Source organism: Eurypyga helias, unplaced genomic scaffold (assembly GCF_000690775.1).
Source record: "Eurypyga helias isolate BGI_N326 unplaced genomic scaffold, ASM69077v1 scaffold29939, whole genome shotgun sequence".
Lineage (NCBI taxonomy): Eukaryota > Metazoa > Chordata > Aves > Eurypygiformes > Eurypygidae > Eurypyga > Eurypyga helias.
In genome coordinates, this window is record NW_010270735.1 from 34,668 (window position 1) to 61,675 (window position 27,008).

Consider the following 27,008-nt stretch of genomic DNA (forward strand, 5'->3'; position numbering starts at 1 on the left):
ACTAGCAGTACTAGAAACCTTTCATAATTTCAGATATCCATGTGTTCAAAAGGAATATATTACTTTCCAAGGTACAAAAATAAAATGTAGCATTTTGGCAGAACTGGTCTGTTACTGCTTTTGATTGAAGAGTCCTTAGTTATTTATTAGCTTTAAATGCTGGTACCTGTGCTGATGTTCAACTATTGCCTTGTCATTGCGTTAGAACTAGCTCAGTCGCTGTGATTGCCTTCATTCAACAACTTACTGAAGTCATACATGCTGTGTTACAATTGTAGGTGCTGCAGAATGATGTTTTAGCTCATCAGTCTACAGTGGAAGCAGTTAAGAAAGCAGGAAATGACCTGATTGAATCAAGTGCTGTTGAAGAAGCAAGTAATTTACGAAGCAAGTTGGAACTCCTGAATCAGCGCTGGCAAAATGTGTTGGAAAAAACAGAACAAAGGAAACAGCAGCTGGACAGTGCCTTGATCCAGGTGAACAGGAAATGATCAAATGAAGCGATAACTCGGGAATAGTGACTTTTTACATGAAATACATAGATAAGTGTATTAGATGTTGGCCTGAATCAAAACCATAATGCAGCCACTCCTGAATCTGGAGAAGGTTTGAATCCAGCTGTATCTTCCATAGCTGGCCACTCTCTTTCATAGTGCTGAATCAAGAATTCAGCTTTTGGCCCACATGTTTTGTCAAGGGTGAAATTTCTCTATAGGTGTATTAGTACATTATAGGGAAAAGCTTCATCTCACAGTTGCTCATTCAGCCTGCTTTCAAATTTTCGTGGTTTTTGTTTTTATCATTTAGATTGGATTGAGCTAGTTTAAATTTGGGGTTGGTTTGTTTTTTTCCCTTTGTATTTTTGTTCTTTCATTTCCTTTGATTATTGCAAATATCTGATTAACTCTGTTGGCAGTATACTTCTGCAACTGAGCTAGTATTAGAAAGGAGAACATTTTAGTAAGCTCTAAAATGATATGGTATAATTTAGGCTCAAGGTTTCCATGGTGAAGTTGAAGATATGCAGCAATGGCTGACAGACACTGAACGTCAGCTGTTGGCATCAAAACCTGTTGGAGGCTTACCAGAAACAGCAAGAGAGCAGCTTAATACCCATATGGTAAGTATCAGTATTAGAATGCTTTGCAAATTGCATTTCAGGACTAACTATCTTTCAAGAGTGTTTATGGTAAATACAGAGCATGTTCTGTATATCACAATGTCTGTACAGTGTCTTAAAAAATTTAATAGCTTTCAAAACAACCCTGTTATTTTCAGTGTAGGAAAAGTAGTCACTTGGGAGGTGCCCAAAACGTAACAATTAATAGTGTTGAGACAGAAATTAAAAAACTTTTGCATCCTTGTTCTCAGAAAGAAAACCAGAAAGTGTCTGCAGATTTTTCAGTCATTCCTATTCTTCTTTACCCTTCCATTCCCATAACTACACTTAAGCATTTTTGAAGATAGGAAGATGAATCTAAGAGTGATCCACATTCACTGGACCTTGAATTAAGACTCAGTCATTTATTCTGTATCCAACCAAAGCTGATAGTAAAGTCATTAGCACAGATATAAGGACCACTGGCTTTAGAGACTCTGCTTTAATTAGAAATGGCAAGCTGATCAGGATGCCTGAATTTTCTTCCCTTCCTACCCTTCCCTTCTCTTTAAGAAACATTCTGTGGATTTCTCTGCCCCTGTAGAACCATAGACCTTAAATAAAAGACACTTAAACTTGATCTCTTACCTCAAAAGGTGGTTCCTAGTGCATGTAAAATCATGCTGTGCTGTTAGGCCAGGATATAAGCCCAAAACCAGCGATCTGAACTCCCGACCCTCTGGCTCAGATGTAACAGTGATATTTACTGAACTGTCCTTGAACTCGAATATGCCTGACAGAGTTTCCATTAGAACACTGCGTTGTCATAGCTTTAACAATCAGATTTTATTTGGAATGCTGCTAAAGGTCATTGCCCACCAATGTAGGGCACCTTTTTCTTTTTTTTCCTCTAAAATTTGCCAATAACTATTTTTGAGAAGGAAAATAATTTTCGGTTTTAAAATCAGTTATGACTGAAAACTGGGACAAAGGCCATAAATAGCTTTTGCAGTTTTCAACACCTTCACTCCTTATCTTTTTGTCCTAAAGAAAGAAAAAGGAGGGAAAAAAGGCTGCCTTCCCCCCCCCCCCCACCCCCGCCCCGTCCTTTGAGGGTGGGATGTAATCACAATTCCACAAAGGGTCAGTGGAGCTCTTTCTGTTTTTTTCATCCTGGACTTAAAGTCAGATGAAGATGAAAGAATTTTCCCTGGAAAACTTCAGGATTTTCTTTGGTACATTCTTTTACTGTGAAAATTTTCTGCACTACTTGTACTTACAGATTGGTTGAAGAATCTTTAAACTGAATGTAGTTGGAACAAATGTGAATGTGTCCCCAGTAATATGTGTTCTATATGTACAATCATTTCCTAACTGTATGTGTATATTTTAACAGATTGTTAAATGCCATGGGCCATCATAAAACTGCATAAAACCTGTCATCCTTGAATGTATATAACCCTTAAATGAATAAGACTAGATTTCTGGTTAGTTAAACCTCAGTGCATCTGTGTAGATATGTGTAAATTCTCTCTGTCTTTTTTTTTTTTTTCTTTCTGTTTTGGCAGCTGTAATGCTGAGGCCACTTCTCATGTTGAGTACTATTTATCATAAGTTCCAAATTCAAACTTGCCCCTAAGTGATACAAACCATGTTAATTTGTGACGTGAAACTGAAGAAGGAAATTTGGCATTGTGTTTTGATCTGTTTCTTACTGGAAATGATGTTATGAACCATCTTCTTGAGTATATGCTCTGTTTCTACAGTTAGGAATAAAAGAGGTCTCAACCATAATCAGTTCATAAATGGAGTTGAGATTGGGCAGCATTTCCAGGTGAGGCAACTCCAGGAAAACAAAAGATAGGAAGAGAAGGAAAAAGGCCTGAAAAAGAGGTCTCTTGCTGTCCCAGTGCTCCTCAGAACATCCCTCTCATTTTCTCAAAACAATCATTTTTCTCAGTTCCTGTTTTACAATAACTTTTAGACGTTACTGCCCTCTTTAGAGTGTGACTGTACTGCAGAATTAACCACTGTGGTGAGCTGCTGTCTGGAACTGAGCCCAGCCCCGGGGTTTGGGCCCACTCCTGCCTTGCCATGGCTCACCTGGGCTGTGCTCCCCGTGTTTACTACGATGCTCTGGGCAGTATGGAAACCAGAAATATGGCAGGGAGGTAGGGAGGAAGCAGGCTAAGTGCCACCACTTTTCAGTCACAGGAAGAAGTTCTTTTCTTGCCATTTGCAAGCCACTTACTGCTCATCTGTTGCAAACGTTGGACATGCCCTTCTGGGGCAGAGGTTTGCATGGGAGCTCCCAGTCTCTTGCCACATGGTTAAAAAAGAAGAGTTAGTAGAATACCTAGCAGGTTACCGTTACTCTTCCAGCTTTCTTTGCATGGGTAAAATGTCTTCACTCCTCTTGCCCTGTGAGTGAGAAGATACAGGCAAAACAAAAGAGATGTGCAATATAGCAGCCCTCCCAAGTTGTCCCACCCACTTTCGAAGGTGTATTGGGTAGGTCTGAGCTTTCAGCGCTCTGTATAACGCTGACACTTTTTGTGTTTCAGCTACAGATGGACTTTAAACCAACCAAGTTGTAGCAAATGTTGTGCAATAAGTGCATGGTACTTTCTTTGCCAAGCTTTGGATCTCGGAGAAAACATCTGACAGACAATACAAGTTCTCATTTCCTGAAGAATTGGGTCCTTTCTTTGCTCATTTGGCTTTTTATGAAGTACATATGTTTCCTTTATTAGTCTTAATCATACTTGCTAAATGTTGGGGGAGGAATAAATACTATACTAGCATTTGTAAAGGGTATTGAATTTCTACCTGACTTATTTTTTGCTGCTTTCTTTATTTAGGAACTTTGTGCTGCCTTTGAAGCCAAAGAGGAGACATATAAGTGTCTAATGCAGAAAGGCCAGCAGATGCTTGCAAGATGCCCAGAGTCTGCTGAAACAAACGTTGAGCAGGACATAAATAACTTAAAAGAAAAATGGGAATCAGTACAAACAAAGCTCAGTGAAAGAAAAGTATGTGTTTTTACAGAACAATAGAAGTGTAAATCATGTATTTAAGGATGTTAACGTTCAGTGCTTTTATGCATGCGTACTTGCTTGATCTTTTATATTTAAAATCAAATGTAGAGACAGCAGAATTCATTGGTATGTTTATAAAGTATTGGGAAAAAATGGGATTGAAGAAGTTATTATTCATAATGGGGGGAGAGGGTGGATGAGAATGGCACAAGTTGGTTCCATAGAAATACCTTTGTTAACTGATACTAATAATGCTCATTTGGTAGGATGAGGGCTTTTCTGGTTTTTATTACACTAATTGTAGACATGAGGGAGTGAATAGAATTATTTGATCATTCAAGTTTATCTCCTTCTCCATACAGAATTGCTGCATTAATTTTCCTAGCTTTTATCCTTTTTCTTCCCCCTTAGAATTCCCAAACGCTTGGCCTTCTGCCACTTGCTCCAAGTGACTGCCTTCTGTTCTAACATAGATCAATAGCAGGATTTCACTGATATGCAACATACGTTTTCTTATTATTAATTTCATTTTGCTTTCATTCCTTCACGAAGTACAGTCCATTTGTTCTACCTCAGTAAAACAATGAAAAATACCAATAATTGCAAACAGAGGAACTCTGTCCAGCTCTGTACAAAACACAAATATTGTAACTCACAACTTAGTTTTATTTTAAAGTAAGAATGCTGGTGTGTCTTTAAGGTGATTATATAATGTAAGAATGTCAAACTAATTAATATTCAGTATGAGCACCTTCTTGCAGGAAGCTGTAAAGTTGGAATGTTCAGCTAGGCCAGCAGTGCAATCTCTGACTGCTGTCTCATGTTCAACAAAAATTTTATATCCAAAATTAGCCCTGGCTAAGGCAACCAAAATGACAACTGGGCTTTATTAAAAAGAAGTGGTCTAGGTAAATTAGTTCTGTGTTTAGTGTAAGAGAATAGATTATATGATCTCTTTGAGAGTCTTACGAGTACACTGACACTTTAGATTTTTGAGAGTTGACTGGGTTTGTATTGAAACTGATAAATCTATTAAGTTCTAATGTGGACAATTTTATCTTGATACTAGGTGCTGTATTTTCTACTCATCTATCATACATTTTACTGTTACTCTTCTATCCATCTCCTATAAGATGCTCAAGTGTAGGTTGTTATTTTAAATCTCAGAAACCTTGAGTTGGAAAAATGTTTTAAAATGCTAAACTAAAATGGTTTACTCCAAAATACTGAACTAAAATGGTTTACTTGGCTGAAACCCCTGCACAATATCAACTGCTATTAAAGTATGACCTATCTTTACAGACAAAACTGGAAGAAGCCCTCAATTTAGCGATGGAGTTCCACAACTCACTTCAAGATTTCATCAATTGGCTTACTCAGGCTGAGCAAACTCTAACTGCAGCTTCTCGGCCAAGTCTTATCTTGGACACTGTCTTGTTTCAAATTGATGAGCACAAGGTATGTAAAGAAACAGATGTGTAATGTTTTTCTCCCACTCTGTGGAAACACTTTAACAACGTCCAAATGAACCGTGTAACGCTGGCACTCAGAGAAACATTTAATTTGTTTTAAAATTGCATTTTGTAGTCTTTCTTGCTACATCATTCTTTATCCGACTGTTTTTGTCAGTCTACCCAGTACTTGAGCAATGTGGTATTCAGAGCAATTTTCCCCTTTTTTTCCCAAGGTTTTTGCCACAGAAGTGAATTCTCACCGAGATCAGATCATAGAGCTGGACAAAACTGGAACCCATTTGAAGTATTTCAGCCAGAAACAGGATGTTGTCCTTATTAAGAATCTGCTCATTAGTGTACAGAGTCGATGGGAAAAAGTAGTTCAACGCTTAGTTGAAAGGGGAAGAGCTTTGGATGATGCAAGGAAAAGAGCCAAACAGGTAATCGGACAACAGCTGTTGTACAACTCTTTGAACTTAGCTGTAATTACATCCAGACTCTGAAGAATATGGTGCTTTAAAGCACTTTCAAGTAGGTCTGGGCGTAGCGTAACAGAAACTGTTGAGTTAGTGGAGCAATTCCTGTGATTCAATCATAGAGCACTTCATTTGGGAGGTGAAAGCGTCTTTTTCAACCCAAGCAGTGACTTCTGTCCGCAGTACAGGATAGTCTGAAAGAAGAAAGTTACAGTATGTCTTCCAGATGTGTATTAGTGCCATCTGTCCTCAAGAAGAAGTTTCACAATCAACCCCTTACATTTCACAGAATGTGACGAACCCCTTTCACTAATCTGTCAGAGTATTCCTTAGTATTTTCTTCTTGGGTTTATGTTGTGACCTGATTAATACTCATCACCTCCTCAATCTCATGTTAGTTACTAGACTGCTATCTTCTGTGTGGTAAGATATGTCCATTTATCTCCTTAAAAACCTGGTGAGGTTTTTTACACAGTTTTCCTCGCCAGGGAGCATTCAGGTTTTTTTCCTTAAATTCATGTTTCCCTCACTGAGCAACGTAAATACTAAGATGCAGAATGTTTTTAGAGGAATGTAGTCTGTTTAAATATCAGTAGGAAGTTCTACCTTCTTTTTATTCAAGTGAACATGACCATTCAAGATTTGGTGTTCACAGATAAGCCACATTCCCAGGTTCACTGCTACCGCCACTCAGCTCATAGAGTAAGAACTTCTCTGAGCAATAAATGAGCCCACGAGCCAATCAAATGCTATTTATTTTCTAGCAGTTTCTCCTGTTCATTCATGCACACAGCAGTTCTGCAGTGAGCTGGATTGCATCTCTATATCCATTTAGAAAGCTGAATACAAGAAGTTATTAATTTAGGATGACAACTATCTGTGCAGAGCGGGGAAGGAATACTGAAGGATGCTGGTGTCAGGGTCTGATCCACAGCCCTGAACAGCAGGGTCTGTGAGCCTTGAGAGGTTTTTGAACTAGTTGCTTGTGCTTTCACGTGTAGGCAGCCCAGGCAAGAAGAATTTTCAAAAAAGACAGAGAGAGGAATGACCAGCTTAGAAGAATTGACTCCCAGAGGGATGCCACTTTGTGAAAGCTGGTTGAATCTTTTGGTTTTCCTTGCTTCCTTCCATGAAGCACTCTTTTTCTTGAGACAGGAAGGAAAATCAAGCATCTGTTCCCTGCCCATCAAGATAGCATTTGATATGACAGCATTTATGAGTATCCCAGGGAAAATCTTGGGCAGTCACCCATATGGGAGCTTCCCCCAGTGATTTACTGCTGTTGTCCCATATAGGCAATAGCTAAGCACCATTCTTGCTGTATTTAGTCTTCATTGCTAAAAATGTAGGAATCTAAATGACCAAAACATCAACAAAAGTTACCAGTATGTCTCTGAAAGATACATACTGTGTGTGCAGGTGATGTACGTAAAAGTTTGCTAATTCACCTGGGAGAAGGGAGGCGGGAGGCTAAGTCCAGCAGGCACATGGTTGTTCTAGTCCTCTTTGAGAGACCAGAGAGAATCAGCAGATCAAATCTTTCCAAAGTTTGCAGAGTACTTGTTTGGCCTGTACAGAATTGGTTGGGGTTTAATGGTGTTTTTTTGACTATTTTATGAACCAGTGAATTGTGAAATCTATGCAAATCTCCCTTTCTTGCAGTTTCATGAAGCCTGGCACAAACTTATGGAATGGCTGGAAGAGTCAGAGAAAGCTTTGGACTCTGATCTTGAAATTGCAAATGACCCTGACAAAATAAAGATGCAGCTTGCGCAGCATAAGGTGAGTGATGAGTGATGAAATACAAAGTGCCCGGTGCCAGTAGATAAGTCTGCCAGCCTTGTACTGTCCAGTTGGCAAAGGAAGTAGATTTGTAGCCTTGCTACAATAGAGTGTTTATTAGCATCAAATTAAATGGTGGTGTGTGGCAAGGAAGCTGGTGGGGGACGTTTTACAAGGGCCTGTAGTGACAGGACAAGGGGTAATGGGTTTAAATTGAAAACAGGGGGGTTTAGATTAGATATCAGGAAGAAGTTCTTCCCGGAGAGGGTGGTGAGGCACTGGAACAGATTGCCCAGAGAAGCTGTGGATGCCCCATCCCTGGAAGTGTTCAAGGCCAGGCTGGATGAGGCTTTGAGCAGCCTGGTCTAGTGGAAGGTGTCCCTGCCCATGGCAGGGGGGTTGGAACTAGATGGTCTTTAAGGTCCCTTCCAACCCAAACCATTCTGTGATTCTAGGTGGGGGGTGAAAAAACACTTGGCACAGTTGCTGATCTGTGAGGAAATGGTTAACTGTGAAGAGGAAAGACATAATAATAAGCACCATGGAAACTTTCAGAAACAAAGTAATACTATCCCAGAATAGGAATCTCTGAAGAAGTCTTACAACCGGCTTTTTTCAGTCCTTAAACCAAAAATTTACAATCCAGTTATTTGGGTTGGGATTTTCCTTTTAAAACTACAGAATCACCTCAAAACTGAAAAATAATCTTGTATTTTGATTGTCAGTTGCTTTTTATGTCAAGTGGAAATATTAATAAAACCCTTTTGACAGTACAATGACACCATTAGTAGCAAAGGTTGTTTCTCTCCATGGGATTCAAAATTCCAGGACCGGCTTTCCGCAAACCCAGCTACTGTGGGTGGAAGTGTAAAATATCTCCCTGACTGACCTGGATTTTCATGCAAATCAGACACAGAGTAAAAGGAAGAATGGAAGAGATCTTTACTAAATTTTTACTTTTGTAAAGATCCTAGGATAATATATTATGAAGGATCAAGTGGCTGAGTGGTAGAATCTTCCGAGACAGACTGTGTCTCAAGATTTATCTCGGAGCAGTTTCATCAGAGAGAGGGTATTGAAGGATTGTTCATTTTGCTGCGTTTTGGCATACATTTACTTTTACTTTTCACATCAGTTTTATTGTTCTGCAGTTACTCCTATTTTTTCATGCTGCACAATATCCCCAAGGGTTTGCGTACCTAATTTTTCCCTCTCAGTGTAGCTTCTGATGGTTGCTTTTACCTCTGACAGGTTCTGCCATGTGTACCGATGATTGGTCGCTGCATCCATCAGCTTTATGTTTTTATCATCTCTCAGTTTACGTGATGATTTAAGTATTGTTTATCAACCAGGAAAATTTTCTCCTTCAATATGGAAAAGTTGGCTGTTGTTCAGGCAAAAATAGTTTTACCTATGTTTGCTGTCAAAAGTTTTAGATAAGACCTACATTAACATTGTTAGCCTAACTCTGCAGTTTCAGTTTGCTGTGGAATTGGTTATGTTGCCAGCATTTGAAGCCAGCAATGGGAATTTAGGAAAAATCTTTCTGTTAAGGTAGTCTTGTCTTCTCTGACTCTATCAATCTTTTAATCCTTCCACTCCTCTCTTGTCTTTACATAAAGTTCGAACTCCTCATGAGTCTGGTCAACATGTTGTGGCTTTGCTTTGAGGTCCTTTCAGGTTTGATTCTACCTTTGTACTTCTCCCCTCTCAGAAATGTCGAACTTGATCATCCCACTTGGTCTTTTTACCTACAGCAGTATGTTTGATGAGTCCAACTTCCTCACATGGATTGGCAGCCTCATCATTTCTCTCGATATCTTTTCTCTAGCCTCTTTTCGTATGAAGTGCCTGCGGAGAATATTGAGTGGCTTGAATCCCCTTTCTCGTTAAGGAATGGGATGGGATGGGGCACAGGGACATTAGGATTGAAAATGGCGAATTGGAGGAAAGAAGATGAATGTGTGTGAGAGGGGGAGTTCTGTGAACTATGTGACTTTAAACTTCAAACAACCCCCCCAAGAAATCAACTCAATTGTTTTTTAATGAGCTGTCAAACCTCCCAACACTGCAATGTCCTTCCTTGTATTTTGAGGCTTTTCCTTCCACTCCCACTTATACCCCCTGCATCTGTCTTTGTCTTTTCTGTCCAGCCTTGAAGGTTTCCTTGCTCCGTTTAGTTAACGATTTTGCTGTCTGAACTGAATGTGTGCTGTGTGTGTGCTGTAAGCAGTAATTTGGACTCGCTCTTTGCCAGTTGTTACTGCCAAGAAAAAAAAAAAAGTCCCTGAAAGGGGAAAAGCCAAGATAATATGTTTTCTCTCTCACTCATATCTAGTGTGTTGCCAGGGACTTTTGGGGGTTATTCATGGTCTGTTTATCAGCAATTTTTTCTCATTTTAAGAAGTCAGGAATGGAAAAACCCTTACTAGGTCACCCAATCCATTCCTGTGCTAGTAGTGAATGTTCCTTACAGCACATTTATATGAACCTGGCTAATTTTATCTGTATGTTCCCATCTTCCTTAGAAGGAAGGTAGGTAGTTAATTACTGACACTTCGTTCATCTTACCTGTTTGCTCCTGGCAGTTTAAACCAAAATCTGCTCTCAGTTACGCTTCTGTGAAATCAAAGGAAAGGAGATACGGCGTAGTGTGTGTAGTCTCTCAAAGAGTCATTTGACTGCAACCCTTTGTTCACCTTTAAATCTGCCTTTCCTGTGCGATCCGTCTCTGGCAGCAGTTTTGTTGTGTTCCCTCATGCAAATCAAGTAACACTGCCTGTGGTGTCAAGTAGTTAATAAACCCCATCAAATAAAGGGAGACATACTGTTTGTATTGAAGGAACTTTTATAAAAACCGGTTATTTTCATTTTGAAAATTATTTTTATTGTACTTCTGGCTTGACAGTGGTGCTTGTATTCTCTCTTAGAGTGTGTTTCCTTGTTGTTTTATGTGAGGAAAATGAGGACAGTAAGGAAATGCTGAATTACAAAACAAACACCTTTTTTTTTTTTTTTCTTTTTCTCCTAAATCTTGATCCTAAGTTCCATCTGGATCCTGAAATAACCCTAAAGTAAAGACAGTACAGGGCAAAATACCACGTGAGTTTAAAAAAAGGAACTTTGAATGACCCTAGATAAAGTCACACTGTCTGCATGGCATAACCCAGTGCCTACCTCCCGCTCCGTCCCACTGAGCCTTCCCTGACACATGTTCACACCTGGAGAGAGCAGGTAACTCTGTGGACACAGGGAAAGTTGGTGGAAGAGTTGTGAGCTGCAGTGGCACGGGTTGGTGCAGGCCAACTGGGGGCAGCTTGCCGGCCGAAGGTGAGCAGGCACACACATGCCGGAGGTGACTGTGAGGGATCTTTGCAATCTGTACATGCCCTGAGGAATTACTGTGAGTTGTAAGTGGTAATAGTTTCCTTGCTGGATGTGATGGTACTGGACATTGGTCAGAGAACCAGATGTAAATTTGTTTCAGCAAACAGTGTGCAAAAACTCTTTTGGCCTAGTATTTTTTTGTGAACAAAAAAAGAGAAAAATTTATTTGATTCTATACATATGGGTATCCAACTGTTGAGTTTTAATTTTTTTAACTGATTTCTTACTAGCAGTTCATGAAGGTGTGAAATAAAATGCTTTAAACATCGCTACCATTTAGAAGCTGCTGTGCAGGGCTGCTTTTGTCTTTTGGCAGCGTTCCTTTATTTAATTATTGACTCTGTCAGTCGGTTAACTCCTCTGCGGTATCAGATGAGCTATGTTTCTGTGTGCTCCTGTGTGCCTTTGAAAAGCTTCCAGAGGCTCTGTGCAGAAGGAGCTGGCAGGCGGACGCAACTGCTGTGTCGCTGTCGTCTTCCAAAGTCCCTGGATCATAGAAACCTGCTTGTGGTCCTGACTTCAGCCCGGATTGTGTTGTTGGGATGTCACCTGACTGCTGCTTCTGCCTGGATCTGTCTACTTTTGGCATACATTTCTTCCCAGTTACAGTATGCTTCAATCTTGGGAGGGTTAAATGCTTGTGGTTGGAGGTTTCCCAGCTTGGCTATAGTGAGCTAAAACAGAAGGACCTTTGTAGCCCTCAGGGTGCTCTATACTGCCTTGAAATCATAGTATGTAAAAATGCTGTGCGAAAGCTGCTCAGTTCATGGTTCCCAAAGCAGCAGTTCTTTCACATTCTTCTGACAACCAGGTAGCCCCCTGCTGAAATTCAGGAATATTATGGTAGGACAGGAGTCGTTGCTCTCACTGAAGGAGGGATTTTCCAGAAGTTGTTCCACTGGGCATACATCTATTTTCCCAGAGAGGTACAAAAGGCTGGGACTCTGCTAGTGTAAACCCCCATATAATTTCAGGGGCACTGTGGCACTAGCAGACTAGAAATATTGCAGTATGCTGACAATTTTCTTGCAGCAACCTTTGGAATTTCCATTGCAAATAATATGTCAAAGATAAAATAACTGTGGCCTGTAAGCAGTTAAGGCAATATGGGTGTTTTCTTTTTTTTCCCATATATATAGGAATTCCAGAAATCTCTTGGTGCCAAACATTCTGTGTATGATACCACAAATAGGACTGGACGTTCCTTGAAAGAGAAAACCACCTTGGCTGATGACAATTTGAAACTTGATGATATGCTGAGTGAACTAAGGGATAAGTGGGATACAATTTGTGGAAAATCAGTGGAAAGGTAAATGAAAACCAATCTAGTTATTCTAAGAAAAAGACTTAGGAGAATTCTTTTGGCTTCTGTTGTGTAAAATTAAAACCAGAGTGGTTAGTTTGTTTGATAATTAAGAGTGCCAGGGCAGTAAAATACTGGGAACACTGATTTAGAGCTCTTACTGTTATCATTTTATGCTGAAAATGTTACACCTCAGCGTATGAATGATTTTAATGTGTGTGTTCATATTTTTTTCCCCACAGACAAAATAAGCTGGAGGAAGCCCTGTTATTTTCAGGGCAATTTACTGATGCTCTGCAAGCTCTCATTGACTGGTTATATAAAATTGAACCTCAGCTTGCAGAAGACCAGCCAGTACATGGAGACATTGATTTAGTGATGAACCTGATCGATAACCACAAGGTAATCCTAAAAAATACTCTTTTATAATTATTAGACTGCTCATAATTGTAGCATTTTAATGCTATCTTTATTTGGCTGTTCTGTAATTTTTAGAAACACAGAATAGTTATATAACATAAACATGTCATCAGTAATGGAAAATGCTATAAAGCGTGTGGAAGTAAACAACTATTAATGACTCTGACATCAGTTAACGTTGAGATGTTCCATTTAATGCTGCTATCCTGTGTATTTATGAATAGCGTGTCAAAAATCACAAGTGTGCATTTATGAGCAAGTGTATATGGATGAGAGGTGGCAAAAATTATTTTCTGGAAATATCTGGGGGAGATAGGACTTTTTATTTAGTACATTTGCTAACCACATGTCCAATGCACTTGTCATGACCACAGCAGCCTTCCAAACCTGCAGGGCTGCGGTGTATTCATGGAGAATAGTAGTTGCAACACTTAAGTAAATGCACAGGAGTATACATCTGGACTGTGGCCCAGGAAGCCTACACGGGCAAGCGGCATTATTTTCTTACTGAAGTGGTTTTGGAGATGGGAGCAAGTAGGAGATGTAGGACTGTGCCTCTGCATCCCAGTTTTGCAGTTCAATATGTGGGAAGAAACAGCTGTTGAAGTTACTGGTATTGCAAAAGCTCCACGCAGTCGGAGCTCTGCAGCCTGGGCGGCCAGCGAGGTCCCTTTGTTTATCCACCAGTGACTTCCAGCATCCAAAGGCTGTTCAGTGAGGAGGAGACTTTGTCCCTCGTGTAAAAAAATATTTGGAAACGTGTTGTCTGTAAAAATTAGCCTAATTATTTAAATTAAATTATTTGAAATATTCTGGAATTGCTTCTGAAATTCTGTTGTATATCACAGGTAAGTCATAGTCAGTGGCATGCTATACAGAGTTTTCTTTACGTAGCTGGAGCTTGCTCCATCTGCAAATGTGAACATACTCTCAGCTAAATATATGAATATGTGGTAAGATCTACAGCTTTGCAGTCAGACCCCCAGATGGGGCTTTATTTCAGTTTTTATGATTTCAAACATTCTCCTTGATTGTTAGCATTTTATCTCATCTTTTCCTGCTGCAGCAATCTCGCGCATTAATCAGTGTGTCAGATCAACTGCTTGGATAAAGAGTGTAAAGCCAGCCTGGTGAGGAGGCTAGATTTCCCATGCATTGCATGAGGATGGGTTCTCAGGATCAGCCTGACATTTTCCTACCATATTCCAGTTTTATGAGGATGGGGTAGAGTGTAAATACCTTCATGTAGAATCTAATAAGCAGAACTTGTGTGCTTTGCATCACTTAGATGGAGTTACTCTTGACTGAACTAAGTTCATCTTTTGATTCCTTCTTTTAACCAGTAGGTTTTTGTAACTCTTTTGCATAATTATGCCTTAATGAGTTAAACATTTCAAATGTATTCGGTGGTGTCTAGGTTTTCCAGAAGGAGCTGGGAAAAAGAACAAGCAGTGTCCAGGCTCTGAAGCGCTCTGCAAGGGAGCTGATAGAAGGCAGTCGTGATGACTCTTCCTGGGTCAAAGTCCAAATGCAGGAGCTAAGCACTCGCTGGGAGACAGTTTGTGCTCTGTCAGTATCCAAGCAAACACGACTGGAACAGGCTCTTCGGCAGGTAGAGGAGTATTACTGATGCTACGTGTACTTTATGAGAAGCAGTGAAAATATCTTGCAGTTTATTGCAAAAAAATTAATTTCATTTTCACTTAAGTTATTAAATTTAATTCGAAAATACTCATTTTCTTGCTCATGTGTTGCTTACCTTTCCTCTGTTGCTTTCCTTTACCACAGCACATAAATAATGCCCCTTAGCATTTATTGTTACTGTTATTAGTCTATACCACAAATGCAAAGCAAATGTTTCAAAGACCTTACCATCTAAGGAAATCATTGCAGTTTCAGTCAAGCGTGAAGGGTGATTAAGAGCTATGCCCCCTTCACAGGAAGCTGGAGATTGCAATCGTATTTATGCCCTTCGTGCCTTATTGGAAAGACGTAAATTTGCGTACTGAGAACTTGTTTGTATTGGCACAATCACAGTGCACAGTGAAGTACATTACAGAAAAAATGGAGTTAGAAAATCCGTGTATGTCATTATTGACTGGTACTGATCCCAAACAAAAAGGTCCATCTGTATGGTTTCCAAACCTGAGGTAGTACGGATATACAGCTCTCTGAATATATACTAGCTTGGACTGATGCTAGGATGAGGCTCCTGCAATAGTGATGTATCCACTGCCTACAAAATTCCTGCTTTTACAGGAATACTGTGTTTGTCCAACTCTCTGCTCTCTCAGCAGGCACAACCCTGAGTTACCTCAAACCTTAATTGTGTCTGAGTATGGCTGTGCCTAAAGGTGGAACTTTCTTGTTTTCTCCAGGCATAAAAGGGTCAGTCACCAACAGGCTGTCAAATAATTTTGCTTAACTGGTGATTTAGGCTATGCAGAAAATAAAGTTCTCATCCTCCAGCTGGTCCATGAAAGTACCTCCCGTGTAATTTGTCAGAATAAAGGCATGACATTCTCAACTGAGCTGCAAATACACTATAAATCAGATGTCTAAAAGCATGAACAGGCTTTTAGGCTTCCTATAATTTTTTGGGAAGTATGAGATATTTTTACAGTTATGAAAATGTAGTACTGTATATCATTGACATTTTAATGGAAAGTTAATGTGCCAGTACTGCTGTGTGATTAATGACTCCAAATGTGGGCTCAGTCTCCTTGTGTAAGCTGCAGTGTGTCTGTCGGATCACCTCATGAGTGACCATGACTTCTTGTATTTTAACAGGCAGAAGAATTCCACTCTGTTGTCCATGTCCTTTTGGAGTGGCTGGCAGAGGTGGAGCAGGCTCTTCGTTTTCACGGGGTCCTTCCAGATGATGAAGAGGCCTTGCGTACACTGATAGACCAGCACAAGGTAAGTAAGGAAAGGAAGAGGGTGCTCTTCACTCTAGTAGATCTGTTAGAGGGTAGAAGAAAGGAAAGGAGGCAAAGTCTCTCCCATATAGTCATATCCAGCATCCAGTGTTTGGTTTTGCAACTCGTTCTGCAGAGAAGCTAGAAATTGAATGGAGTTGACAGTTTGTTGCCCATACTGGTGTTGGGCTGTTGTTTGAGTCATCTTGGCTCACTAAGAAAACAGTGGGCCTGTAGAAAGTTGTAAACATTTAGAGACAGTTACAAACCCCTCTGTGGAATATACGCTGGCTGACGGTTGTAACACAGATTGCTGCTGTAGCAAAATCTGTCTTCTGAGCACCATTGAGCAAAACAGCATCTACTTTTCTTTCAAGGTCATTTGTAAATGTCATCAGAATGATGTTATCATCCATTAACTTTCTGTCATGCTGCAACAGCGTGCTGTCATGCTTCCACATGCATTAGGCACTGAAATACTGCAGTGCCATAGGTACTGCAAATACTGAATTACAGGCCATCAAACTAACTTTGCAGACATGAAATAGGATAATGGCTGTGTAAGGAGCAGAGAGGTCATCTTCTCACTCTCAAGCTGCAAACATGTGGAATTAAGCCATGCAAAACTCCTCTTGAAAGAGCAGTAGTAATAGTACCAAGAATGTAGTAAAAACCAAAATTGCCCACAGTGTTTTAGGACAAATTATAAGAGTAATGGATTTGTTCATCATTGCTCTGAAGAAACTTGTAACAAAACTTAGGAAACGGGGAGTGGAAAAGCATCATGTTTAAATTGAGTTGGGAATATTATGAAGAGGAGTGTGTGCAGAGTATGACCATCTAACCAACAGTGCTGGACTAGGGAGTTCTCAAGGTACCCAGACTCTGGTTTGAAGACATTCTCAGATTCAGTTTAGCACCCTGGAAACTGGGTGCCATTCTTGAGTTGGCAAATGCACGTATGCATCAGTGTACGCAGACTGACGTTGGCAGTAACAACCTGCTGTCTCCGATGCAGTGAAATTGGCCTTCCCTCCACATGTGCTTTGTCAGTTCCCTTTTGTTTAGTTTTTTGGTCTTCTGAATTTAGAGGAAAGAACTGTCTGAATGAAACCTTAGGTCCACTGAAATAATTTTAAGAAACCCCAACATCTTAAATTTCTCCCTCTGCAGTGTAGATTGATTAACAAAATATTGCAGTACAAAAGCTCAAAACTGCACTGCCAAAGCAGAAGCATAACTTGGAACCTCAAACCAAAACGAAGCTTGTCTCTAAGAAACCCTGTCCAGCTGGGGAAGATAATCACTAGCACAACACAACCAACCTCAGTGTTAGATGTGGCTGTACTGTACTTAAAAATTGTTCGGTGGACTTTAGAAGGTGTTCTCCCAACCACATATTCTTTTTAAAGGCCAAATAATAGAAGTGCAGAAATTGTCAAGCTAAGAAAGATTGTGGCAAAGGTTAGTTTTACCACTCAATAAGCACATCCAGCAAAATCTCACTTGAATGAGTGGTCTTTTGTCTTAAGCTTATGACGTCAGCTTTCAAGAAAAAAAAGGGGGGGGAAATGTAATATATGATACTAGTTTTAAACACCATGTCTGTATTACAATGCTGCAGTATCAGTATCAAAAAATGTATAACTGACTTTATTTGCAAAAATATGAAATGTATCTTCTTTTTGTCACTGGGATTCCTGTAAAACAGTTTTAATGTGTTTGTATCCACCCACATGTTGAAAGGTTTCTTCAGGATGATATTTTATCCAAATGGTTCATCTTTACATCCATTACTGACTTTCTTTTCTTTAGCACTGTACATGATTTAATGAATTCTACTATCTCAGGCAGAGAGGTTTCTGTCACTCGCCATCCTCTCTAGGGACTGGAGGTGCAGTGGGTTAATGCACTGCGTTAGTTAATGAGAAACATCCCTTCTCCTCTCTTGTAAATGGTATCACTGGACTGCCAGAGAGTTCAATACAATTAGTATCCTTTCCTGAGGGAAAGCTTAATACACTGTAGGTAGTGTGTCACAGATACAGATTGTGAGATATTCTAGTATGGTTGTGCAGGGAAAACAATGTTGTGGTTGCTCATTTACTCCTGGCCCTGGCTTGCTTTGGTAATGTCTCACTGCAACCCACCTCGACTTTTGCAAAACTACTTGGAACTGAAATATTTTAAGTACTCCTGCATTTTTATGAGAGATGGACTGCTATTGTGATTGGGTCTTAAACTCTGGCATTAATTTAAGCTTAAGTCAAAACCAGTTAGTAATGAACCTCTTTAAATACATAGCCTGCCTTTTCCAGGCTTTTAGAACAAGGTAGAAGAGATCGATTTTCTTCTCAGACTTTCATTTCATAATTTAATATGTAAAAGCACAGGATAATGTCATTATGAGTTGTTATAGAATTTGTTTTTACAGTGTTTAAGGGATTTTGAATTTTCTGAGGTCTGTCTTGGCTGATGTTTAATTTCTGGAATCCAAAATAGCCCTTCGTGGATAGAGAGAGGAAGAGTTAAACTTTCAGAGACATGATTCCATTTTTGTAGCCCTATTAAAGACATTAAAATACAACAAACGATTCCAGTAGGCACTAGAAGATTTTGGCAGTCCCAGTTAAGGGTGCTCATAAAGACACGCAGTCTTACACAACGTTTAGGCATAACAAAATAAGCAGAATAGTAAAACCATTGTAGTAGTACTCATAAAAAGAAAAAAAAAAGCAAACTATAGAAAGGATGGGAATAGTCCTTCAGTTTTTTCTTGTGTTGTCCAACCCCCCCAGGTTCTGGTCTTGCCACCCTTTCCTCTGCCAGACTCTCTAGGAACATCAGTGGCTGTGAGATTGGATGTCTAAAGCTGTAAACATCCTTCTGCTTTTACAAGATTTTTCCCACATGGCAGGGCCTCTGAAAACAGCTGTTTAATTAGTGGTCTCTGTCCCTGTTCTCGCTGCCTCTCTCCCCCTCAGCTGCTGAGTTTTCACATTTGTGTTAGTTTAGTATAGCTGCTCCTCGAGGCTTCTGTCATCTTGTAATGCATGTAATTATAGTTGGACATTTCCAGCCTCTGTTAGGAGCTTGATAGCTTATTATGAAGAATTACTGTAACTGACAAACTAAGTCATCTGAAATGTTGCCAATAGTGGTTCTAAAAATCACATCGTTGATTTAGAGCACTTCTAAAATGCTGTGATTTCCCTCCTTTTTTAAATAAGGGTGTGTGTCTTTCAAGTCTTTACAGTACGGTGGGCTTATGAGAAGTGGCAAGCTGGGGTAAAGATTTTTAGAGCTTTGTTTAGTATTTTATGTGGATTATGTTTTTTAAACATTTTTAACTTTTCTCAGACAGATTAAACTTGACTCTTGTAAGTTGAATCTATGAGCAATTAAGAGGCTCGTGACCTTCAAGGTTATGCACTCAGATTCCTCTTGCAAATTTTGTCAACATCTAATTGAAATTGTTACCTCTGGTTTAGGAATTTATGAAGACACTGGAAGAGAAAAAGTCAGAACTGAATAAAGCAACAGGTATGGGAGAAGCTATCCTAGCCATCTGCCACCCGGACTCCATCACCACCATTAAGCACTGGATAACGATCATCAGAGCCAGGTTTGAAGAGGTCAGTATATGGCAAGTCATCTTCATGGGAACAGTCCATCTTTGACTGGAACGTAGGTGACAGCTAACATGGTCATTAGACTGGGAGGAGATGACCCAGCTGTTGAGAAATAAACACGTAAAATACCTGCAGTGATGGATGTGAACACCATGCTTCCTTAGGTTTTATTTTAAAGCTTAGAGGGCTTTGAGAATTAAAGCGGGTGGTCAAGCTTCTTTGTATGTATTAAAAGGAAGTACTGCATGACACTTCCCGTGTGAAGAAAGGCAGCAGCTTCTAAGGGGAAACTATAGGGCAAACTTGAAGCATTTTCTGATTGCATTAGGGAGGATTTGACTCCAACATCTTCTTAATCTAGAAGATTTCCAAGTGATTTAAGTGGCTACAAGTAGGTCTCAGAGGGTGTACCACACTCTCAGCTGCTAAGGTGTTATTTTCGGTCTATATTAAGTTTAAAGAAAGACAAAATACTGGTGTTAGCAAAGTATGGCTTCAAGAGTGCCCAGGAGGAAGGCAGATGCTAAGTCCTGTGTGTTTCACTGTTGTTTGATCAAGTTCTTAATATGTTGGGAGAATGTGCTATTTACTGCATTTAACAGCACCTAATCCTGAATATCTGTGAATAAATGTGTTGAACTGAGAATTCCCATTACCTAGCACCTTTGTTGATCGGCCCTACACCTAGCACCTTGGACAATCAAACAGTAGGCCTGGGAGGTAGCTCTGGGTTTACAGTTAGCAGAGCAACTCTACATACATTGTAAAGAATTTCAGATGTGCGCGTATTCATGCACTGGTTCCTTTATCAAGGTTTTAGCGTGGGCTAAACAACATCAACAGCGACTGGCAGGAGCTCTGGCTGGACTTATTGCTAACCAGGAATTGCTGGAAGCCTTGCTGTCCTGGTTGCAGTGGGCAGAGACTACGCTTACTGAGAAAGATAAAGAGATAATCCCCCAGGAGATTGAGGAAGTTAAAGCACTTATAGCCGAACATCAGGTAAGGCATGTTCAGTGACACGCATCCTACACGTTCCCCAACTGCTGTTCAGCTGGTCTTCATAATCAAGTGTGAATCTCCTTAGCTATTTTCTCTAATAATCCGGCCCATTTTCACATACTCGATTGCGTGTTCTGTGTGTGTACGGTGTGCTTGTAGTTTACTTAACACAGAGGTGAAAACTCAACCAAACAAAAATGCAGTGCCACGTTGTTCTAAAAACAAACAACTCCCCGTAAGAAAAAGGGTAACGATAACCAAAAAACCCACATGAAACATATGATAGTGCTGCTGCCTTAGAACCAGTGTTGCAGTGTGGCTTTCTTGATTGGATTTCAGAAATCTCTTGGTGCAGTGCCAGAGGGAGCTGCTGGTGTGGGGAATGCTCATAGGCTTACCCCGGCTTACCGCAGAGCTGGCTCGCATCTGTGAACTGCAGTGTGGACAGCAAGGAGTGCGACTGCTCAGGAGTCAACAGTCTCTTGTACATCACCTCACCGTACACAGTTAATAATGAGTTGGACAGACTGGTTTTAGATTTAGACTTCCTTTAACAGCCAGGCTATAGTGGTCTTACAAAGCTTATACTGCTGATTTTTCTTACCTACAAAACCTTTATCTGTGTCTTTTGTGAGACTGGCATTATAAGAGTCTTTTCTGTGCCATTCTTGAAACTTTGGTATGTGTTTTTCCTTCCTGTAGTCGCTTTTGTATATTGTTAATTAAAACCACCTCTATCTGATTGCAGACATTCGTGGAGGAAATGACCAGAAAACAACCTGATGTGGATAAAGTTACAAAGACCTATAAAAGAAAAGCTCTTGAACCCACTCCAGTACAATCTCATATTCCTGTCCTTGATAAGGGGAGAGCAGGAAGTAAGTGATGAAGTGTTTTGGGGCAGGTCACACACACCATTGCTCTATTTATGAAGATAACAGATTACTAATAATCTAATAGGTTTGATTAGCCTCCAGTGAAACAGGGCGAAATTTTCTTTGCTGATTTTTATAATTATCTCGTTTTTCATTGTGAGGAAGCTTGTCATAGCAGACTTGTACGTTTTTGAAGTGTTCAGACTTTCATGTGCTATTAAACTTAGAAGAGTTTGCATGTGCTGAGTCTTTGCCAACCTACCTTTATCTGAGAGAGCAAACGACTTCTTATACATAAAGATTTAGAGACAAAATTTTGCTCTTCTTGTCCGTGAAATTATATGGATGTAATTAGAAAGTCTGTTCAGTGAAGTTGAATGGAAAGTGAATCATCAAGTGAGGAAATTGCTTTTTGTATTTTTAGATATACCTACCAGTTGTATTTTATACTTACCCATACGTGGAACCTGCTTCTATGATCAGATTCTTTATGTTGCAGCTTTTATTTAACTTAATCTTACTTTGCAGGTTTTCTTTAACCTGTGCAGCCTCACTAGTGCAGCCACTACGAGCTGCCTCTGGCTTGACAAAAGACACTCCAACCACTATGTGGTCCTTCCCCAGCAGCGGTAATAAAAATAAATCCCATTAGGTGGAATCATATCAGGGTATGGGCTCATTGTTTGGGATGGGAAGGAGGAGTTTTAGGAAGGTCAAGTACCCTGCGTGTGAATGTTTGTTTTGTTTGAACTGACACATTTTATCACATTTTGACAGGAAAGCGTTCCCCAACGCCAGGCATATACCCGTCAGCAGCCCAGGCGCAGATCGAAACCAAGAACCCACGGGTAAACCTTTTAGTCAGCAAGTGGCAGCAAGTCTGGCTTCTGGCCTTGGAAAGAAGAAGAAAACTTAATGATGCTTTGGACAGACTTGAAGAGGTCAGAAAAGGACTCTACAGAATACATATACTTTCTGCATTTTTTTTTACCCTGGATTAAATTGTTAATACCAGAAATAGTGTAAACAACTTCCATCTTTGTTGTGTTATGTTGGATGAGGCAGCTAACTGAAAGTGCCGTGATACACGTGCTTTAATGTGCTTTAAGAGCTGTTGTTCCCGTTTTACATGTGAGGAGAGTTAAGATTGTTTAAAAGATTTATATAGGTCCTCCAAGAACCAATTATTCAAAACAACACAGATGGTATCTCGTTGATTTTCTAGATTGATTGACTTCCACTGATAAAGGTCCTTTCTCTTTTTTTATTAAGCTGAGAGAATTTGCCAACTTTGATTTTGATATTTGGAGGAAAAAATACATGCGATGGATGAACCATAAGAAGTCTCGTGTGATGGATTTCTTCAGGAGGATTGATAAAGATCAGGATGGAAAGATAACAAGGCAGGAATTTATCGATGGAATTCTTTCTTCAAGTAAGTTTTAAAATTAGCTTAATGTTTGTTCCAAGTGCAACGTCTCATGAGCTGTTATTGTCCATATAGTGTACACTAGGCAATTTATGGTGTTAGAAGGTCACAGATTGCCCTTTTGAAGTTAGGAATTGTGATTAATTCAAACTATAATTATTTTACTTGAAAATATGTCTAGGTTTTAGATACTCTTTCTACTTCTTTTATATTATGAATCAGATTACAAATGTCACATTTATATTATTGACTAAGTAATACTTTACTGGTTTACTGCACTCAGATTGTCATTCCTATAGCACACAAGCCACTTCAACAGTTACTTTTATTTGATTAGTCAGAATACTAAAACATACCTTATAAATAGATAATTTTCAAAATCAGTTCGTATGATGGTATGATTTTTATTAAAGAACTTACATGGAATACTTTCAGTTAAGGAAGGAAACTGTGAAATTTCTGAATCCAGTGTTTCCATGAACCATGATGATGTTCATATACCTGTATAATGAGGATCAGAATATCAATCAATCAGACTAGGAAAGGACTTTTCCTAGCTTTCCTGATGGATTGGTATTCCTTAGGTACTCACGGTAGGTGGTAATGTAAGCCTTCCACATGATGTCTGTGTGTGATCTCGTTTCCCTTCAGCAACTGACTCATAACAGAAGAGAGCCTACTACTTCAAATAATCCTTTATCTTCAGGTCATGGAGACTTGCTTTGTGCACTGAAGGTTCAGAATTGGGCTGCTGTTAGCATCTCGTGCTAAAGTTAATCAGTAAGAGAATGTTGTGTAGATATTTTCACCCTCCTTTAGGAAATGCAGCACTACAGTCACTCTATGCGGGCATCGCTGTTTTGCATGAACTGACAGAAGTTGATGAAGAAAACCTGATACTAGCAAGAGATTAAACAGCTTACTCATTTAACTCAGTTGGTGTCAACTCGTTACAACTGCTAAATGCTCGGGATACAATCCATTTTCACCATCTTGAAATTTTCCTTGACCATTTCATAGAGAATCTCTGTGTAGCTTAATATTCTGCTGCTGTGAACTTGATCCAAAGAAGGATTTCAGGGAACACCGTGGATCTTTCTGCAGCGGGAAGGCCTTGCATTCCAAATTTAATTAGCTGTGAAATTCTCGCTTGACCTTTCCTCACTAACAATTTATCTTGTTAATCTGTGGTGTTTTATGCACTTTGAAGGTCAAAATGTTAAAAAAAAGACATACGTCTTACACTTTCATCTGTGCCCTCGCTTCTGTGTCTGTCTTCAAGACACACTACGATACTCACTTTAACCCACTGTCTAGGTAATGCTGAAGATCTGGATTGTTTTTTCCGAAATATTCCTTTGCTCTGTTTAATGTCATTGGTTTTTTGATAAGCGTTACCTGTCACCTGATGCCTAAACCCCTCTTACCATTTGTGGTAAAGCCTTTCATTGTCATGGGACTGAAAAGCCAAAGAACTTAGCTTTTGTTGTTGTCTTTGTCCTGCAGAATTCCCGACAAGCCGACTTGAAATGAGTGCTGTTGCAGATATTTTTGATAGAGATGGTGATGGATATATTGACTATTATGAATTTGTAGCAGCCCTCCATCCAAACAAGGATGCATACAAACCTCTCACAGACGCTGACAAAATTGAAGATGAGGTACATTCTCTGCTCCTTTTACTGCACTCTGCTCTGCTGGGGTCACATTCTTTAATAATTAATTACATGTTCACTCCTATACAACCTGAAGTTTACCAGTCACACAAATCTTTAGAAAGGTGTTATTAGCAGCGAAGTAACTATTCAGTTGTGGTTTTTTGCAGGTTACCAGGCAGGTTGCTAAATGTAAATGTGCAAAACGGTTTCAAGTGGAACAGATTGGAGATAACAAGTACAGGGTAAGTCTTCTAAGGACCTTCTTAATTCTTTCAGCTTAAAGATTCTTTATATGACGTGGTTTACGCAAGGCTGTATTAATTTGCAGGCATTTTGTATGAAAGTTATATGTATAAGCTTGTCTAAATTCTATGTTTTTTTCTTTTTTAGAACATAAAAGCTAAAAATACATTAAAATGCTGCTGCTTATCTTTATTTTTGCTGAAACTACTGAAGCTATTTTCAGTGTATGGGATATTTTAAAAGCTAACTACATACATACATACATAAACCAGCTCCTTAAAAGCCAGTCTTTCTGCCTGGGTACCCAAGGTGTTTAAACTTCAGCTGATTTTCTATTACTTTCATAAAAACAGTGACTGATGTTTTTCTGTGGTATTGTGTTGTACTCCAAAAATCTTTTACCAAAGTCTATTCAATCACTTTTATCCTCCCTTGTCATTTTATTGGAGCACGCTGTTCCTTCTGAAGAAGTACAAGAAGTGTGTTAGGTACCTGCAGAACGATTTTAGATCATGGAAGAATAAATATCACATTGTAGAGGAAGATTTGCTACCCCTAGATTCAATAACCAGAACAATTTCAGATGAAATACACAATATTTGGCTAAGAGAGATTACTAAATACTTGCCATTTATTTTAAAAGACCACAGAAACAGCAGTGGGAAGGAAACAAAGGCCTTGAATATTTTCCCGTATTCGGTCTCTGGATGGCTAGCTACCTGCTCATCTCTGAAGCAGATATTTATTTAGAATGTCTAATGTGTTAGTTTGCATGTGTTCTAGAGTCATGTAGAGAATTTCCTGTAAACTAATCGTGTCTTTCTTCCATTTTTCATTTCTTATCAGTTCTTCCTGGGAAATCAGGTATAAACCAGTGGAATGTGTTATGAAGCTTCTTTTTTCTTTCTTTTTTCCTTCTTTTTTTTTTTTTTCTAACACATAGTGATTTAAGCTTGCAATGGTCAGTCTTTTTGCCATCCTTTCATCTTCAGCTAATTCATTACTGGTCAGCTGTGGTATTTCTTTAAGTGCTATGGAGCATTTCTTGTGTCAGGATCCCTCCTCTTCAATCCCCCACCTGCTTTCTTTAGCCATTTTCCTCATTAAGGAGATTACTTTTACAGGAACCAGATAATGGTCAGCAGCAATTCCCATAGCAAAACATCTTGAGCATTTAAACTGCAATTTTAGAATTGCTGTTAATTTCTCAGTTTTCAGTTTTGTGGCAGAATGCTTCAAAATCCTGTGTTCTATTTTTCAGTCTGTCAGATTAAGGGCAAATCACAGTAAACAGATCACATTAAACAGATCACAGTGCCGTATCACTTATTTATTGCAAATTTTGGTGAAAAACGCTTTCATTTTCAGGAAGAAAAACCCAACACTATACAATCGAGCAGACTGATTAAGAACCTGGCTGGGGGTTGGTATTTTATATGCTAACACAATGAATCATTAAATACAGATTTTGGAAATAGGCAAAATAAACCTACTGTTTCAGTTTAGACTGTTCCCTCTCCTGAAGTGTTTTCCTAAAGCTATTGCAAGTGTATAATGTACTAAAGCTGTGTTTAAGAATACTTCCTGTCGGTTGGGTCATCAGTGAGTCATGCTGCAGAGGCACTGGTCAGTGGTACAGGAGGAAACGCTAACCAGTGCTCGCTTACTGCTGTGATACATATGGATACACAGCTTCCTGAAGTGCTAAATCATGCTTGCCTGGGGAGAATGGAAATACCTTGTGCAAACTGGATACCATTAGCATCTTACCCGTGTTCTTATAAAGGCAGTAATACGCATAATCCGTTCCGGGTATGCTGGTGTTAACTGCATGAGCCATTTTGAATCTAGAGATGTTGAAAATGGACTTATAGAATCATAGAATGGTTTGGGTTGGAAGGGACCTTAAAAATCATCTAGTCCCAACCCCCCTGCCCTGGGCAGGGACACCTTCCACTAGACCAGGTTGCTCAAAGCCTCATCCAGCCTGGCCTTGAACACTTCTAGGGAGGGGGCACATCCCTGTGAAAGCACAAAGAACAGTGAATAATCTTAGCACGTGCCTCAAGCAATATATCTAAAGAATAATTTTGAATGTTTTCCACATAGAGAAGCAGCTTACCATTTGAAAAGACTGTTTGAAATTATGTAGATCCTCTTATCTGCCATCTCTACTCTTGCATCTAGGAAAAATACAGTGTTTTTTGAAGCATCTATACTCCTACTGGTGCAGAACAGCATCATACTAAAAAGCACGTACAGAAAGTTGGCTGAGGCTTCTCCAGTGACAGT

The 27,008-nt window shown here is 39.5% G+C and overlaps 1 protein-coding gene across 1 annotated transcript in view; it reads left to right on the forward strand.

Moving 5' to 3' along the window:
• LOC104514793 (dystonin-like) overlaps window positions 1-27,008 on the forward strand; it is a 71,954-nt gene that overhangs the window by 33,677 nt on the left and 11,269 nt on the right. Inside the window, 18 exon segments of the mRNA XM_010158561.1 lie at window positions 279-476; window positions 992-1,120; window positions 3,961-4,131; window positions 5,440-5,595; window positions 5,825-6,031; window positions 7,730-7,849; window positions 12,376-12,545; window positions 12,782-12,941; window positions 14,377-14,571; window positions 15,750-15,878; window positions 19,369-19,512; window positions 20,323-20,511; window positions 21,260-21,389; window positions 22,164-22,327; window positions 22,659-22,821; window positions 24,322-24,476; window positions 24,641-24,715; window positions 25,563-25,580. Of these exon segments, the coding sequence (XP_010156863.1) occupies window positions 279-476; window positions 992-1,120; window positions 3,961-4,131; window positions 5,440-5,595; window positions 5,825-6,031; window positions 7,730-7,849; window positions 12,376-12,545; window positions 12,782-12,941; window positions 14,377-14,571; window positions 15,750-15,878; window positions 19,369-19,512; window positions 20,323-20,511; window positions 21,260-21,389; window positions 22,164-22,327; window positions 22,659-22,821; window positions 24,322-24,476; window positions 24,641-24,715; window positions 25,563-25,580 (2,673 nt within the window).